Source organism: Narcine bancroftii, chromosome 4, assembly GCF_036971445.1.
Source record: "Narcine bancroftii isolate sNarBan1 chromosome 4, sNarBan1.hap1, whole genome shotgun sequence".
In the NCBI taxonomy this organism is placed as follows: domain Eukaryota; kingdom Metazoa; phylum Chordata; class Chondrichthyes; order Torpediniformes; family Narcinidae; genus Narcine; species Narcine bancroftii.
This window is the reverse complement of record NC_091472.1, coordinates 115,804,807-115,821,179: the sequence shown is the minus strand read 5'-3', so window position 1 is coordinate 115,821,179 and position 16,373 is coordinate 115,804,807. Positions and strand designations below refer to the sequence as shown.

Sequence of the window (16,373 nt, the reverse complement as noted above, 5' to 3'; positions counted from 1 at the left end):
TATTTTTTTTGGAGGAATATATGGGTCGGCACAACATCGAGGGCCGAAGCGCCTATACTGTGCTGTATTGTTCTATGCATGTTGTGGCTTACCTAGACTGGAACATAACATCCTCATACATGATTTTCTGCCTCTTTGACAGGCAGCATTTCAGAATGTGCTCATACTTCTTCGGCAGCTGTTTCTCCACGTCTCTCTTTGATCGCCGCAAGATGAATGGCTGAATCATCTAAAGTTAAAGATTAAAGTACTTTTAAATGTTACATGCAATATTTTACTCCTTACAATTAAAATATGAATCAGATAAAACAACAACACAAAAGCTTAATATTGTCATCAATGTAGTAATGTCATTTAGTTCAGAAGTAAAAAAAAACAAAATGTTGGAAACACTAAAAAGATCATTCACCAACACTGAAGAAACAATCTTTATGTTTTAGGTTTACAGCCTTTCAGCAGAACTGGGTAAAAATAGATTTTTAAAAATCTTTGAAGGTCCAGAGAAGTGAGATAACAGTGAAATAATATGCAAAATAATGTTACTTTTTCCATTCTAACTGATCTCTGTAACTGTGCTCTCAATATTGCATTTTTATAGCTGTACTATGTATAGTTTGAATAGGTGAAATGCCTACAAACAAACTTTCTTACTGTACATCAATAAATGTGCTGTATCCCACTGTGCTACTCATTATACACCCATGACTGTGTGGCCAGGCACAATTCTAATGCCATCTCCAAGTTTGCCGATAACACAAATGGCAATGAGGAAGGTAACAGGAGGGAAATAAATCAGCTCCTTAAATGGTGTAATGACAACAACCTTGCAATCAACATCAGCAAAAACAAGGAGATGATTGTGGACTTCAGGAAGAAGTCATGGGAACATGACCCAGTCATCATCAAAGACTCAGTAGTAGAGAGGGTGTGAGCATCTCCGTGGATCTGTCCTGGAGCCTCCATGTTGATGCAGCTATATTTTGTGAGTGTTTGAGGAGATTCAATATGTCACCGAAGACTCTCGTAAACTTCTACAGGTGTACCATGAAGAGCAATCTGGTTGGTTGCATCATTGCCTGGTATGGATGCACCAACTCTCTGGACAAGAATAAACTCCAGAGGGTTGTTAACTCAACCTGTGACACCACAGGCACCAGACTTCACTCCATCGAGGATATCTACATGAGGCAGTGCTTTAAAAAAGCAGGTTATATCTTCAAAGATCCCCCATGTCCGCTTCACTCTGCTACCATCAGGAAAAAGGTTCAGGAGCCTAACGATGATGTTACAAGATCAAACCAGCGATCACAAAGAAGGCATATCACACAGGGATAAAGATGAACAATTACTTTATTAACAAAGAATTCATCAAACTTTAATTCAAAATCTCCCCTTTTATAACAATGCCCACTGGTTACTTTGCAAATTTCTATAATAGTGTAAAACTAATAAATTCCCCAGCCTAAATATAACATATGTAATTAAAGCCCAAGTTATATTTCCAACCAGCCCACAGAAAAACTTAGACACAAAACTTCGATCTCAACCGAAGCAAAGATCATAAACAAAATTCAGTTTGTTTGGTAAAATGAAGAAAAAGATCTTAGAGAGAGAGAGAGAGAGAGAGAGAGAGAGAGAGAGCACAAAATTCAAAGTTGTCTTCTTGTGTTGCTTGCAGAGAGAGGAACAACTGGCTTGGTCCGGATCCTTCTGGCTACCTTTTTGAAATCCCAACATTCTAAACTGTCCACCAGACCATGACTCATGCTCTGGGCCTTCTTCCACTCCACAGCACCACCCAGTGGTGGTTTATCGTCCTTGTCCAGAAGTTTTTTTCATTTTCTGCACATGTTCAGTCCGTCTCCCACTCTCTCAGCAGTTCACCTTCACCTTGGCTCTTAAAGGCAAACTGTCACTTTTTAACATAAAACCACACAACAGAACTCTGTAACAATGAGCACACAGCAGCTCAAGGACCGCTTCTTCCCCTCTTCCATCAGATTCCTGAATAATTAATGAACCAAAAACACTGCCTTGCTTTTCATGCACCATTATTATTACTTTTTTTAAAGTACTGTTCTAAGATGGTTCATAATAACTATGTTTACACAATGATGCTGCCACAGAACACCGAATTTCATGACCTGTTTTTGACAATAAATCCTGATTCTAATTAATGAATTTGAGAGGGCTAAATTGGAAATTAAATATTGCATAATACAACCACTACTCTTGTCACTCAAATTTGTGGAGGATTGTTCATAACAAGTACTTTTTGTTGGTAGGAAGATATGAGAGAAATGTAAACTATGATAAGAGAAAAAAATCTGAATATTAGAAATGTGATATACAAGAATATCTCAATGCTTGAGAAGTTTAGAACTCTCACATTAATATCCATTTTGTTAACAGTTTTGGGAATTGGCAGATAATCTGAAACATGTAGTAATGATGGACAGGTTAAATGCATAAATAATCATATTTGATTATATAGGTAAATATAATTTTAAAGTAAATATTATAATTTGAAAATTCAGTAATGTATAAATGATGGCAAGCCACTGAAATCAGTTGAGAAACACAAAAGCTGCATATACTGGAATCTTGTGCAGAAAAAGAACTACTGAAGAAACTCAGCAGGTCAAATAGCATCCATGGGTGCTCCTAAAGAAGGGTTCAACCCCAAAACATTGATTGCCTTTTGCTTTCCATGGATCCCGCATGTCCTACCGAGTGTTTCCAGCACTTTTGTGCACTGCACTAGACCACGGCATCTGCAGATTTCTTGTTCACTTCCATGAGTAGAAACAGTCAATCGACATTTTGGGTCTGAATAGTGTCCATTTCTACCCATGGATGCTGAATGACCTGCTGAGCAACTCCAGCAATCCTTTACTCACCAAACTCAGCTGCTTAGAGATACTAGTCAGAAAACTTGCAGCTTCCACTTGTACAAGGTACAACTAGCAAACTACAACTAATAACCTGTATGTGGCTCTTTTATGATTCAAATACTCTCTGATTCAGTGAAAGCAATATTTAACACACATACTTTGTAAGGCATACATCGAGGGCTAGGCCTTCTGACAGAAGAGTGTTATAAGAGGAAAGGCCATGATTTCCAGCATCCATCCCTCCCAATCTAGGCTGATTGGCCATGAAACAAACAGACAGCAGGCACTGCACAGGATTGTATGACATCAGATAGCCACAATCTGCCTGTATTCATCCATAATAGTTACATGCGATGTTGCTTTTTTTGGGAACTGGTTAAAGGTGTCGTCTGTCGCATGAGTTGTGAATGGGCAAACTAATAGCGAGGCGTGCAAATTTTTTAATGACATTTTTTACCTATTACTTTTTTCTTATTTATTTTAAAATTTAGTTATTTTCCTCAATTTTTTTTTTGCCAGTTGCTTGAATTACAGATACCAGGGGGCTTTGCTGTACTAATATTCCACCCTCCCAGCCATATCCTTTGGTTTGCTTAACCAGAGTTAAAAAAGTAATTCTACTCACCCTATGCATCCTTATCACTAATTTGTGGCAATAGTCTTGATTTTCATCTGTGCCAACTTTCACAGGGAAATCCAAGTAAGATCGGGAAATTCCAGGCAGAAGGAAGTGCATCATGGTCCAGAGTTCCATTGGGGTATTTTGTAAAGGAGTCCCAATCAAAAGTAAGCGCTGCTGACTGGAATAAAAAGAGTGATACTTAACAGATAATTATTTTGTATTCCAATAAGCAAGGTTTATCCCTAGTTGATACAAAAGATGGGCATTTGTCATAGTTAAATTTCTCCCTCCCAGTCTCCATTTCCAGTATGGTGACAGGTGATCAGTTCCTGCCACTAACTGAACCCAGTGACCATTCAGGTGCATAAGAAATAGGAGAAGGCCATCCCAGCAGGTACATTAGGATCAGGCCCATCCAGTCTGCTCTGCCATTCAACAAGATCATGGCTGATCTAATGATAGGTTAATATCCACCTACCTACTTTTTCTCCACATGCCATAATACCCTTATAATGTAAAATTTATTCAATCTTATCTTAAATATATTTACCGAGGTAGCCTCCACTGCTTCAATTGGCCACAAATTCCATAGATTCACCACCCTCTGGGAAAGCAGTTCCTCCTGATCTCGGTCCTAAATCTACTACCCTAAATCCTAGCTATGTCCCCTAGCTCTAATCTCCCCCACCAACGGAAATAACTTGCCCATCTACCTTATCCATGCCTTTCATAATTATATTCTTCTTCTTTGGCTTGGCTTCGCGGACGAAGATTTATTGAGGGGGTAAAAGTCCACGTCAGCTGCAGGCTCGTTTGTGGCTGACAAGTCCGATACGGGACAGGCAGACACGGTTGCAGCGGTTGCAGGGGAAAATTGGTTGGTTGGGGTTGGGTGTTGGGTTTTTCCTCCTTTGCCTTTTGTCAGTGAGGTGGGCTCTGCGGTCTTCTTCAAAGGAGGTTGCTGCCCGCCAAACTGTGAGGAGCCAAGATGCACGGTTTGAGGCGATATCAGCCCACTGGCGGTGGTCAATGTGGCAGCACCAAGAGATTTCTTTAGGCAGTCCTTGTACCTTTTCTTTGGTGCACCTCTGTCACGTTGGCCAGTGGAGAGCTCGCCATATAACACGATCTTGGGAAGGCGATGGTCCTCCATTCTGGAGACGTGACCCACCCAGCGCAGCTGGATCTTCAGCAGCGTGGACTCGATGCTGTCGACCTCTGCCATCTCGAGTACTTCGACGTTAGGGATGAAAGCGCTCCAATGGATGTTGAGGATGGAGCGGAGACAACGCTGGTGGAAGCGTTCTAGGAGCCATAGGTGATGCCGGTAGAGGACCCATGATTCGGAGCCGAACAGGAGTGTGGGTATGACAACGGCTCTGTATACGCTTATCTTTGTGAGGTTTTTCAGTTGGTTGTTTTTCCAGACTCTTTTGTGTAGTCTTCCAAAGGCGCTACTTGCCTTGGCGAGTCTGTTGTCTATCTCATTGTCGATCCTTGCATCTGATGAAATGGTGCAGCCAAGACAGGTAAACATAATTATATATGTTACTATAAAATCCTCACATTCTTCTAAATTCTAGAGAGTATAGTCTCAGATGACTCAATCCCTCCTCATAGGCTAACCCCCTTATCTCTGGAATCAACCTGGTGAACCTCCTCTGCACCACCTCCGAAGCCAGTACATCCTTTCTCAATTAAGACCATAATTATACGCAGTACTCCAGATGCGGCCTCACCAGTCCCTTGTACAGTTGCAGCATAACCTTCCCACTCTTAAATTCAATTCCCCAGCAATGAAGGCCAACATTCCATTCGCCTTCTTGAGAGCCTGCTGCACCTGCAAACCAACCTTTTGCAATTCATGCACAAGCACTTCCAAGTCCTTCTGCACGGCAACATGCTGCAATTGCTTCCCATTTAAAAAATAATTTAATCTTCCATTTTTCTGTCCAAAATGGATAGCCTCACATTTATCAACATAGTACTCCATCTGCCAAACCCTTGCCCACTCATTTAACATATGTATCTATCTGCAGACTCTATATCCTCTGCACAATTTGCTTTTCAGCTCAATATAGTGTAATCAGCAAACTTATATACACTACATTCTGTCCCCTCTTCCAGATCATTAACAGTTATATCGTGAAAAGTTCCAGGCCCAGCCACCGTTCAAGATACAATGGTACACCGTTCACCACTGGAATTTTTCTGGTTGTCAATCAATGTATCCCAATTTTCTGCTTTCTATTGGCTAACCAATCCTCTACCCATGCTAATACATTGCCCCCAGATAAGGCAGCCAGTTTCTGTAGCCTATTTAACCACATTAGAGCTAACCAGTTCTTGAACTATATCAGCCTCCCCCATCAAATGTGTATTTAATGAATAGATCATGTTTAAAAATTCACAAGTTCCTTAAATATTCATAAATTCCCTTAAAGTAATACAAATCCAATTGTTCAATTTACCCTTTGAACTAAATAATGTAGACCTGGAAATGTTCTGATAATCTACCCTCTCCAATCAAGTTATTTAATCATGTGAAACACCACACAAGAGATATGAATCCAAAATTAGAGGATATGGTATAGAACATATACTGACTTGGCAGGAAGGAAGCAGAGAGTGGTGATAAATGGGTCTATTTCAAATTGGAATATTAGTGGGTAACCACAAGGTAAATTGCTTAGATCCCAGCTATTTACAATATATACTGTACCAAATATACTTCTGCAATTGTCGAATTTTTGGACCACTTTTTCAGGACAAAATGTGGGAGAGGGGCCGACTTTTATACGGGTCAAACTTTCGACCTCGTAAGCGCCTGCATCATTCAAGGCATCAGCTCAAATGATTGGGACCAAGTGGCAAGTCCGCAGCTGGGGCACCAGGTGGTTGGTTGTCAGAAGAGATGGATGAGTGGACAGTTGTTGGGAGCGCTGGGTGGGCAGGCAGTTGGTTGTTGGGAGCGCCAGATGGGTGTGCGGTTGATTGTTAGAAGATCCAGTGGGCAGGCAGCCAGAGTGAGGGCCCACTGTCGGGTCATCAGAAGCTCTGATGGCCAGGGCATTGGGAGTTCTGGTAAGCGGGTGGCCTAGGCAAAGGTCCGCTGTTGGGGGCTTGGAACTCGAATGGGTGGGCAGTCAAGGCCACAAATGAGGGGGTCAACTTTTACGCAGGATATACAAAAATACTTAATTTTTGGGCCAAAAATGGGGAACTACTACACTGTGTCGACGATTACATGAGTATATACAGTATATTAATGAGTTAGATGAAGGAATTGGATATAATATTTCCAAATTTACAGATGACATGAAGCTGGATGGCAGAGTGAGCTACAGAAAGATTCTAAAAGGCTGCAAAGTGTTTTGGACAATTTAGGGATGTGGGGAAATGCATAGTATGTGCAGCACAATGTAGATAAATTTTAGTTTATCCACTTTGGCGATAACAGGCAGATTATTTGAATGGTGACAATTTATGAAAAGGGGAGGTAGCATGAGACCTGGGTGCCATGGTGTATCAGTCATTGAGGAGCAGTGAAGAAGGCAGTGAGAAATTTTGAATTCAGAAGCAGTTTTACTGCAATTGCATAGGGTCTTGGTGGTTCCACATCGGGAGTATCATGTGCAGTTTTGGTCTTCTAATCTGAGGAAGGACATTCTTGCTATTGAGAGGGTGCAGCGAAGGTTCATAAGACTGATTCCTGGAATGGTAGGACTGATGTAGAAATATTCATTGGAATTCAGAAGAATGAGACAGGATCTCATTGAGACACAAAATTCTGACAGGACTAGACGTATTACAATTTTCCCAATGTTGGGGAAGTCCAGAACAAAGGCCACAGTCTAAGAATAAGGGGAAGCTATTTAGGACTAAGATGAGGAAAAACTTCTTTATTCAGAAAATTGTGTATTTGTGGAGCTACCTATCACTAATGATTGTCGAGGCCCATTTATTAGATTTATTCAAAATGGAGTTGGTATTGAGAAAGCAGGATTAGGGTTCTGAGGTGATGATCAGTTATGGCCTTCTCCTATTCCTATTTTCTATGATTCTAAGTTTTCAGAAATGCATTTCCTTACATCTAAACCTGCCTGCAATCAGTGATGGGCTGAAATTAGTTTGTGTTGCATTAAACATGTGATTACATGAGTATATACGGTATATTAATGAGTTAGATGAAGGAATTGGATATAATATTTCCAAATTTACAGATGACATGAAGCTGGATGGCAGATGGAATTTAATGCTGATGAGTGTGAGGTGCTTCATTTTGGTAAGAAGAATCAGAATAGGACATACGTGGTAAATGGGAGAGCATTGATGAATACAGAAGAGCAGAAAGATTTAGGAGTAATGGTACATCGTTCCCTGAAGGTAGAAACTCACGTGAATAGGGTGGTGAAGAAGGCTTTTAGTATGCTGGCCTTTATCAATCATTGCATGGAATATAGGAGTTGGGAGGTGATGTTGAGATTGTATAAGACGTTGGTGCGGCCTAATTTGGAGTTCTGTGTGCAGTTCTGGTCGCCTAATTATAGGAAGGATATAAACAGAGTGGAGAGAGTGCAGAGAAGGTTTACCAGAATGTTACCTGGGTTTAAGCATCTAGAGTATAGGGAGAGATTGGACAGATTAAGTCTTTATTCTTTGGAGCATAGAAAGTTGAGAGGGGATTTGATAGAAGTATTTAAGATTATGAAAGGGATAGACAGAGTGGATGTGGATAGACTATTTCCGTTAAGAGGAGGAAAGATTAAAACAAGAGGACATGAGTTAAGAATTAAAGGGCAGAGGTTTAGAGGTAACATGAGGGGGAACTTCTTTACTCAGAGAGTGGTAGCCGTGTGGAATGAGCTTCCGGGAGAAATAGTGGCGGCGGAGTCAATTGTATTATTTAAGAAAAGGTTGGACAGGTATATGGATGAGAAGAAGATGGAGGGTTATGGGCATTGTGCAGGGAGGTGGGACTAGAAAGGGGTGTTTGGTTCGGTGCGGACTAGAAGGGCCTAATGGCCTGTTTCCGTGCTGTAATTGTTATATATGTTATATTATATATGTTATCCAGACCTCTTGAGATTGAATAGGGCCTCCCAGTGGCGCTCAGTTGTGTTTCTAAGTTGCTGGACCTCGTCTAGTATCAGGTACTTCCATCTCTTCCTCCGGAAAGCTTGGAGGTCCTTTAGCAGCAGCTTGTACGAGGTGATACATACATGGAAGGAGTTGGGCTCTGACCAACACTGCAATCAAGAAATGTACAGTTACCTAAGAGGGTCCCAGTTTTTTTTCACCTTAGAGATTAAAAACTTAAACAAAATTGAAGGCAATACGCAGTAAAATTACAGCAATAGCTTAGTAGCACAAAATTGCAGTAAACCCAAAAGGAATTTAGAAAGTGAAAAGAAAAGGGAAATCAGTAAAGCAACTCAAAGGCATAAAAAAATAAACTGAAATAATTCTAAATATGCTTTAGAAGTACATTACATAAAGAACAAGAGCATAACTAGAGTAAGAGTGGTGTTGATCAAGGATCACAAGGTCGATTGTATTTTTTAAGCAACTGCAGATGCTGGAAAACTAAAACAAAGATGTTGAAAATATTGAGCAAGTCACATGGCAGTGAGGGAAGAAAAACAGAGTTAACTTTTCAGGTTGGAGACCCAATGATCCTGAAATGTTGCATCTTTTGCTTCCCACAGATGCAGTATGACCTGCTGATTGTTTCCAGCATTTTCTGTTTTTATTTCAGATCATAAAGGCAATTTATTTTGAGAGAGATGTGGGTGAGCTTCTTAATGAATTCATTGTGGCTACCTTAAAAAAAAGGAATAACAAAGATATCTAAAAGAGGCATTGAAGATTTCAACTTCTTTAAAAGTAAATAAATTGCCAAGTCTAGATGAAATATATTCCAAAAAATTTAATGAACAGTTCATTTTTGTTATAAATATGGATGTATTTCCCATCTGCAGTAAATTGCAGAGCCTCTGCCCATCATTTCTCAATCCTTTCTGGTTACAGGGATGCTGCCACAATTATATAAATATAAAATAAGATAAATTAATTACAGGCCAGTTCATTTAACTTTGGTGATGAAATTAATTTCATTAATTTTGTGGACAGTACAGTATAAACCTTCAATTAGAAGGACAAAATTGAATAACAGTCAGTATGAGTGCAAAAGGATGTTGTGTTCAATTTACTTGACTTAAATTTTGGAGGTTCAATGAGAAAAATGCATTTGATGTCATCTAAATGGATTTCAGCAAAGTTTAGATCAGATCCCATGTGGCATGTTGATCAAAAATAAAAAGCTCAGGAATCCAGTAATGGAGTACTCAAGGGATCAGTCCTTGTTTCTCAATGATTTACTATTTATATTATGACTTGAAGGAGGGGCAGAATACCAAAGCCTCAATATGCAAATTCCATCCTAAACTGACTCATTTGTAGGGTATAAAGGGTAATGGATGATGTTTGGCTCTATGACTGGAGGCTGTTCCTAAAAGGGATCAGCACTCAATCTCTTGCTTCCTGCAATACATATTTATGACATATTTAAATGCAGGGAGAACCATAAAGATGACTCCAGGAGATACAAAAATTAGCAACGTGGATGACAGGGAGAGAAATTTTTGGTCTGCAGGATGACATAGTACAGGCAACTGGGCAAACAAGAAAGGAAATCCTTATTCAGTCTGGCCAACATGTGACTTCACATTCTTAAATGCTTCTAAAATCATCTTGTAATTTAAAGGCAATCAGAGATGGGCAATAAATGTTAGCTTTGTGTTTAATGCCCAGATCCCATGAATTGAAGAAACCACCCTTCAGAATCCCCTCTAAAAGTTGTATGAATATTAAATAGTTATTATCACATCCTGAAAAGAAGCAAAAAATTATGTTCAGTTTTTCTTGACAGTTGCAAATGAAACAAATTACACAATATAGCATTACCTCCCTTTTGACTCTGCGTTCTTTCCTTGTACCAAAGTACATCATGATCTTTAGTGCTGGACACCATCGTTTGAATTCCATTTCCCAGTTAAGCATTTTACAAGTCCGCACAACCACCAAATGTGGACCCCAGATGCCTTAATACAAAAATACAGACAATACATCAAGATCACAGGGTGCAAAAGGCAGAATGAATTCAACATTTCTCCCTAACTATAACAACACTTTCATCAACTTTTTTGAATATTTTATTTTTGCATTTTTTAAAATTATAGTGACATTTTAAATATATATATAAAATTTTCTCTCACGAAAACAACAAACAAAAAAAACCAAAATACTTCCTCCCTCTCTCCCCTTCCACACATACAGATCCGTTCACCGTCAGTGTTTGCATATATTGTAAGTATATAGAGTACAGTTGAGGAAATTACTTTTCTTTATACTTTTTTTGTTCCTTTTTATTACTGTAGCTGGATCCCTAATTGATCCAGATATAGCTGCCAGACCTTTACAAAACTTTCATATTTATTCTTTAAGTTATAGGTGACTTTCTTCCCACCCCCCCCCCCCCACCATAGCTGTTCATTTCCGCAGTCCACCGTGCTATAAGTATGGGGAGTCGGACTTCAAAGTGATTGTGATACATTCTTTTGCTACCATCATTGCTATTTTTATAAAGATATTTGATTTTTGGTTAATTTGTCACTTATTTCCATGAAATTACCTAATAGATATAGTTCCAGGACACCCATGAAGGCCACTCCTGTTCTCCTGTTAATTTTTCTGCAATTTCTTGCAAAAATGGCCTCACTTTCACGCACAACCAAGTGGGATGTAAAAATGTTCCTGTCTCAGTCCCACATCTGAAACACATCTCTGAAATTTTAGCTTTTGATCTGTGTAACTTTTGTGGGGCAAGATATAATTGGTGTAAAAAAAATTACACTGACCCAATCCATATCTTGCATTTATAACTGATGTTATGCTGCCCTTACACCAATCAGATCAGCTTCTTTTTGAAATCACCACACCCAAGTCCGACTATCATCATTCCCTTGACCTCTGCATCCCTGGTTTTGCACTTTTGCTCTGGAAAGCATAGTTCATTTTTGTTATAAATATGGATGTATTTCCCATCTAAACTGTTTGTTCAGTTTTACTTATTTCAGATGGGGTCAACTTTGGTCCCCATTTTTCTCTTAAGAATGACTTAAACTGGAGAAAACAGAAGAAAGTCCCATTGGCCACTCCGTATTTGTGTTTTAATTGTTAAAAGGACATAAGAGTTCCTTCCATGCAACAGTCCTTAATTGTCATACCACAAGAAGGCTTTGAGAAATCTAGCCTGTGCAGCTAGGTAATATTTTCTAAAATCTAGAAGTCTAAGTCCTCCCAGCCAGTAGTCCCATGTCAGTGTTTCCAATGCAATTTTTAGTTCTTTATTATTCCATAGGAACTGTCTAATATGGTTGTTTAGTAGCTTTAAAAAGTTTTTAGGTAACGGAATGAGCAGCAATTGAAAAAGGTATTGCAGTCTTGGCATCTCTTTAATTTTGATGAAATGGTAGCGTGGGCTACTGCTAAGAAACACACAGCCGCAACGTTGGATGTCGTTAAAAACTGTTTAATTCAAATCTAGTGCATGCCCCTTTAAGGGCAGCATGAGCTCAGTCATCGTGTGCACAATCACGTCATAACTGCTGCCCCCGGCGCACGCTGGGCTGGAAACGCGATGGAGGGAGAAACCCCCCAACAGCGCCATCTTTTCATGGCTGCCCTGCCACGTGGCGTTACAAGAGGGGCCGGTTCATTACGAGAGAGGGCTCTGCCACACAACCCCCCCCTCCCAGAACTGGCTACGCGTCCTGCCACCTAGGCATGGCTGTTTGCACCGGCTGTGATAGGCCCAAGTGTGCCGCCTTTAAGCAGTCTACAGTGAAAAGTTCACTTTTCCCCATGTCCAAAGTAAAAGTCTTGCCATACTGCTGGAGGACCTTGTATGGGCCCTCATACGGGTGCTGCAACGGTGCTGTGTGTGGTTCACGCCGATAAAACACAAACTTCGCCATGTCCAGTTCCTTGGGAAGATGCGTGGGTGGCGGGGGGGTCCTAGCAAGTAGAGTTTGCTACGTAAGTCTGCCAAAAGGTTCATGTGCTTGGACGTGGCATTGGGATCCGGGCCAAAAATCTCCCTGGGCAATGAGAGAGGCGCACCGTACACCAGGTCTGCAGAAGATGCCTGTAGGTCCTCCTTGGGTGCTGTTCTGATGCCGAGAAGGATCCACGGCAGTTTGTCCACCCAACCAGGGCCTGTGAGGTGAGCCGTGAGAGCTGATTTCAGGTGGTGATGGAATCTCTCCACCAGACCGTTTGCCTGTGGGTGGTAGGCTGTGGTGTGGTGGAGTTTAATCCTCAGAAGGCTCGCCAGTTGCAACCAGTGAGCAAAGGTGAACTGGGCGCCTCTGTCACTCGTGATATTAGCCGGGACTCCAAATCTGGCTATCCAGTGGCTTCCGGCCATCTCATGGTGCATTTGATGACTGTGAGCGGATAGCGTGCCTCCCTGGACACCGGCAGGGGACCTATGATATCGACATGGATGTGCTGGAACCTCTGCACTGCCGGATCGAACCGCTGGATCGGGACCTATGTATGCTGGTGGACCTTGGAGGCCTGGCACTTGGTGCAGCTCATTGCCATCTCGGCCACCTCCTTTTTGAGCCCATGCCATACGAATCGCTCTGCCACCATACACACCAAGGGATGGGCTAGGTTGTGGACCAGGCTGAAGGCTCTCAACCTTCACTGCGGTGGGACTACCGGGCGTAGTGAGTTGGTGGAGTTGCTGCAGAGCAGCATGTCTGGGCTGTTGGGCAACCGAATGTCCTGGAGGTCCAGGCCAGAGATGGCGGTCCGGAGAACTTGTGTCTCTGCGTCCTCCTGCACTTGTGCCACCTGGGTGTAGTCGAGGCCGGGGGCAAGGGTGTTGATTGTCGGTCAGGAGAGTGCTTCTGCCACGACACTGTCTATGCCAGATGTCAGTCGTGAACTCCGACACGTAGGAGAGGTAGCGTTGCTGGTGAGCCGACCACGGGTCCTTGGCCAATGCGAGCGCCTGTGTGAGGGGTTTGTGATCTGTGAACACTGTGAATGGACAGCCCTCCAGGAAATACCAGGTGCCGGATGGCCAGATACAGCGCCAGGAGCTCCTGGTCAAAAGCGCTGTACTTGAGCTCCAGCGGACGAAGCTGTTTGCTAAAAAAGGCCAGTGGGTGCCACGGCCATAGGCCGTGGCTGAGGCGTACACCGAGAGTGCAGTATGTGCCTCCAGGCGCGGTGAACCAATAGAGTGGCATTGGCTAAGGCGTCTTCCGTTGCTGTAAAAGCGCTCTCTGCCTCCTCCGACGAGGCCAGGACCTTATCCTTAGCGGCGATCAAAGCGAACAGCGGCCGCATGATCCAGGCGGCACCTGGGATGAACCGATGATAAAAGTTTACCATTCTCACAGGCCCTTGAGGGTGGTGTGTTTGGGGAACTACCGGACGGCCGCGACCTTTTCTGGTGCTGGGGCAGCACCTGCTGCTGAGATGGTGTTCCCTAGGAACTGCAGCGTCTGCTTGCCGAACTAACACTTGGCCACGTTGACTGTAAGGCTGAATTCTGCAAGGCAGGTAAACAGGGTACGGAGGTGGGCCTTGTGTTCCTCGTGGTCGTGGTTGGCGATAAAGATATTGTCAAGGTAAATAAGCACAAAGTCCAAGTCTCTACCCACTGCGTCCATGAGGCGTTGAAAAGTCTGGGCTGTTTCCTTGAGCCCGAAGGGCATGCGCAAGAATTCAAAAAGGCCGAAGGGTTGATGATCACCATCTTACCAATGTCCTCGGGGTGGTCTGGAATCTGATGATAGCTCCTCACCAGGTCGACTTTGGAGAAGACTTGGACGGCGTTGAGATTAGCCGTAAAGACTTGGATGAGGGGAATCGGGTACCTGTCCACCATGGACATGTCGTTCAGGCGGTGATAGTCCCCACATGGTCTCCAGCCCCCCGAGGATTTTGGGACCATGTGGAGGGGGGGGGTGCCCAGGCGCTGTCCGAGCGGCGGACGATACCCAACTCCTGCAGGCGAGAGAACGCCTCCTTGGCCAGCTGCAGCTTCATAGGCGGAAGTCGTCGGGCCTTGGCGTGAAGCGGGGGGACTTGGGTGGAGATGTGGTGGTATACCCAGTGCTAGGGCAAGGTGGTGCTGAACCGAGGCTGCAGCATGGCGGGAAACTCATCCAGAATGCTCGAATACTCGTCCCTGGGAGCGGTGATGGCAGCGATTTCGGGCTTGCAGGCGTCCATGGCGTATAGGCGAACTGAGTGGAATGTGCAAGCGTTGACCAGCCTCTTGCCTTTCATGTCGATTAGCAGGCCATGTGCCCTCAGGAAGTTGGCCCCCAACAACGCAGTACCCACTGAGGCTAGCACGAACTTCCAGCGGAATCTTTCTTTTCCGATCTGGATCTGTGCCCTGCGGGTGCCAAAGGTTTTAATGGCGGAACCGTTGGCTGCCCGCAGGCTGGGACCTCAAGACTGGGTGCGTGTCTCAAAGGCGGTGGGGGGCAAGATGCTCAGCTCAGCTCCAGTGTCCGCCAGGAGGCTGTTCGTGTGGCCAGCCATCGCAGCCACCAACGGCGGCTGGCCGGATCATTTCCCCAGTAGGTACACGGTTGCCTGCACTTACGAGCTTGTGTCCCCCAGCGCTGATGGTATAAGCACCAGGTAGGATGGTGCTCCTCTGACTTGTGCTTGGGGAGTGGGGCTGGCTGGTTCCTGGACGAGTGACCTGACTGAGGGCGACTTCATCCTCCCTCTTGGTGCGCCAGAGGGTGTCCACTCAGGCTGCGACTCGGCGTGGGTCTGCGAAGTCCTCATCCGCCAGCAGGAGCTGAATGTCCTCGGGCATTTCCTCCAGGAAGATCTGGTGGAACAAGAAGCAAGGCTTGTGATGCTCCGCCAGTGCCAGCATCTCATCCACGAGGGCCAATGGTGTGTGGTCTCCCAACCCGTCCAGGTATAGGAGTCTGGAGGCACGCTGTTGAGGGGAGAGACTGAAGGTGCCCAGGAGAAGGTTCTTGAGGGCAGGATATTTACCCTCGGCTGGTGGATGAGATCGTCCACCCTGGCTGCTGTTTTCTCGTCCAGAATGCTCATGACGTCGTAAAACATCGTGGCGTCTGCGATGTTCCTGAGGCGGAACTGCGCTTCTGCCTGCCCGAACTACATATGCGGACGATGGGTCCAGAAGGGGGGCAGTTTGATGGCCACGGCGTTGACCTCGGCGAGATCCATGTTCAAAGCTCAGAAAGACGTCTTGGCTTGTTGGGGTCACCAATGTAGCGTGGGCTACCACTAAGAAACACACAGCCACCACGTTGGATGTCGTTAACGACTGTATAATTCAAATCTAGCGCGTGCCCCTTTAAGGGCAACATGAGCTCAGTCATCGCGTGCGTAATGACGTCATAACTGTTGCCCCAGGTGCACGCTGGGCTGGAAACGCGATGGAGGGGGAAACCTCCGACAGCACCACCTTCTCATGACTGCCCCGCCACGTGGCGTTACAAGCGGGGCCGGTTCACCACAAGAGAGTGCGCTGCCACAGTTAACCCTTCCCACCAAAGTAATCGGTATGTCTCTCCGTTTCTGTAGGTCTCTTTCTATCTTCCCAAGAAGAGGAACATAGTTTAGTTTGTACAGATTTTGCAAGTTATTGTCAGTTGCTGTTCTAAGATATTTTATTCCATCTGTCTTCCATTTACATTTACTTTCCTTTTGGTATCTTTCATATTCAAACTTTATTAATGGCATTATCTCATTTTTATCCATATTTATTTTGTAGC

The 16,373-nt window shown here is 43.8% G+C and overlaps 1 protein-coding gene across 10 annotated transcripts in view; it reads right to left on the bottom strand.

Annotated features, from left to right (window-relative positions):
- The window catches only part of ep400 (E1A binding protein p400), a 214,171-nt gene that overhangs the window by 114,333 nt on the left and 83,465 nt on the right, over positions 1 to 16,373 (bottom strand). For all 10 annotated transcript variants that reach the window (XM_069932505.1, XM_069932511.1, XM_069932506.1 and 7 more), the window contains 4 exons: positions 10,483 to 10,619; positions 8,596 to 8,765; positions 3,520 to 3,694; positions 93 to 229 (listed from right to left, as the gene is read on the bottom strand). In XM_069932505.1, the coding sequence (XP_069788606.1) occupies positions 93 to 229; positions 3,520 to 3,694; positions 8,596 to 8,765; positions 10,483 to 10,619 (619 nt within the window). The remainder of the gene's footprint in view (positions 1 to 92; positions 230 to 3,519; positions 3,695 to 8,595; positions 8,766 to 10,482; positions 10,620 to 16,373) is intronic.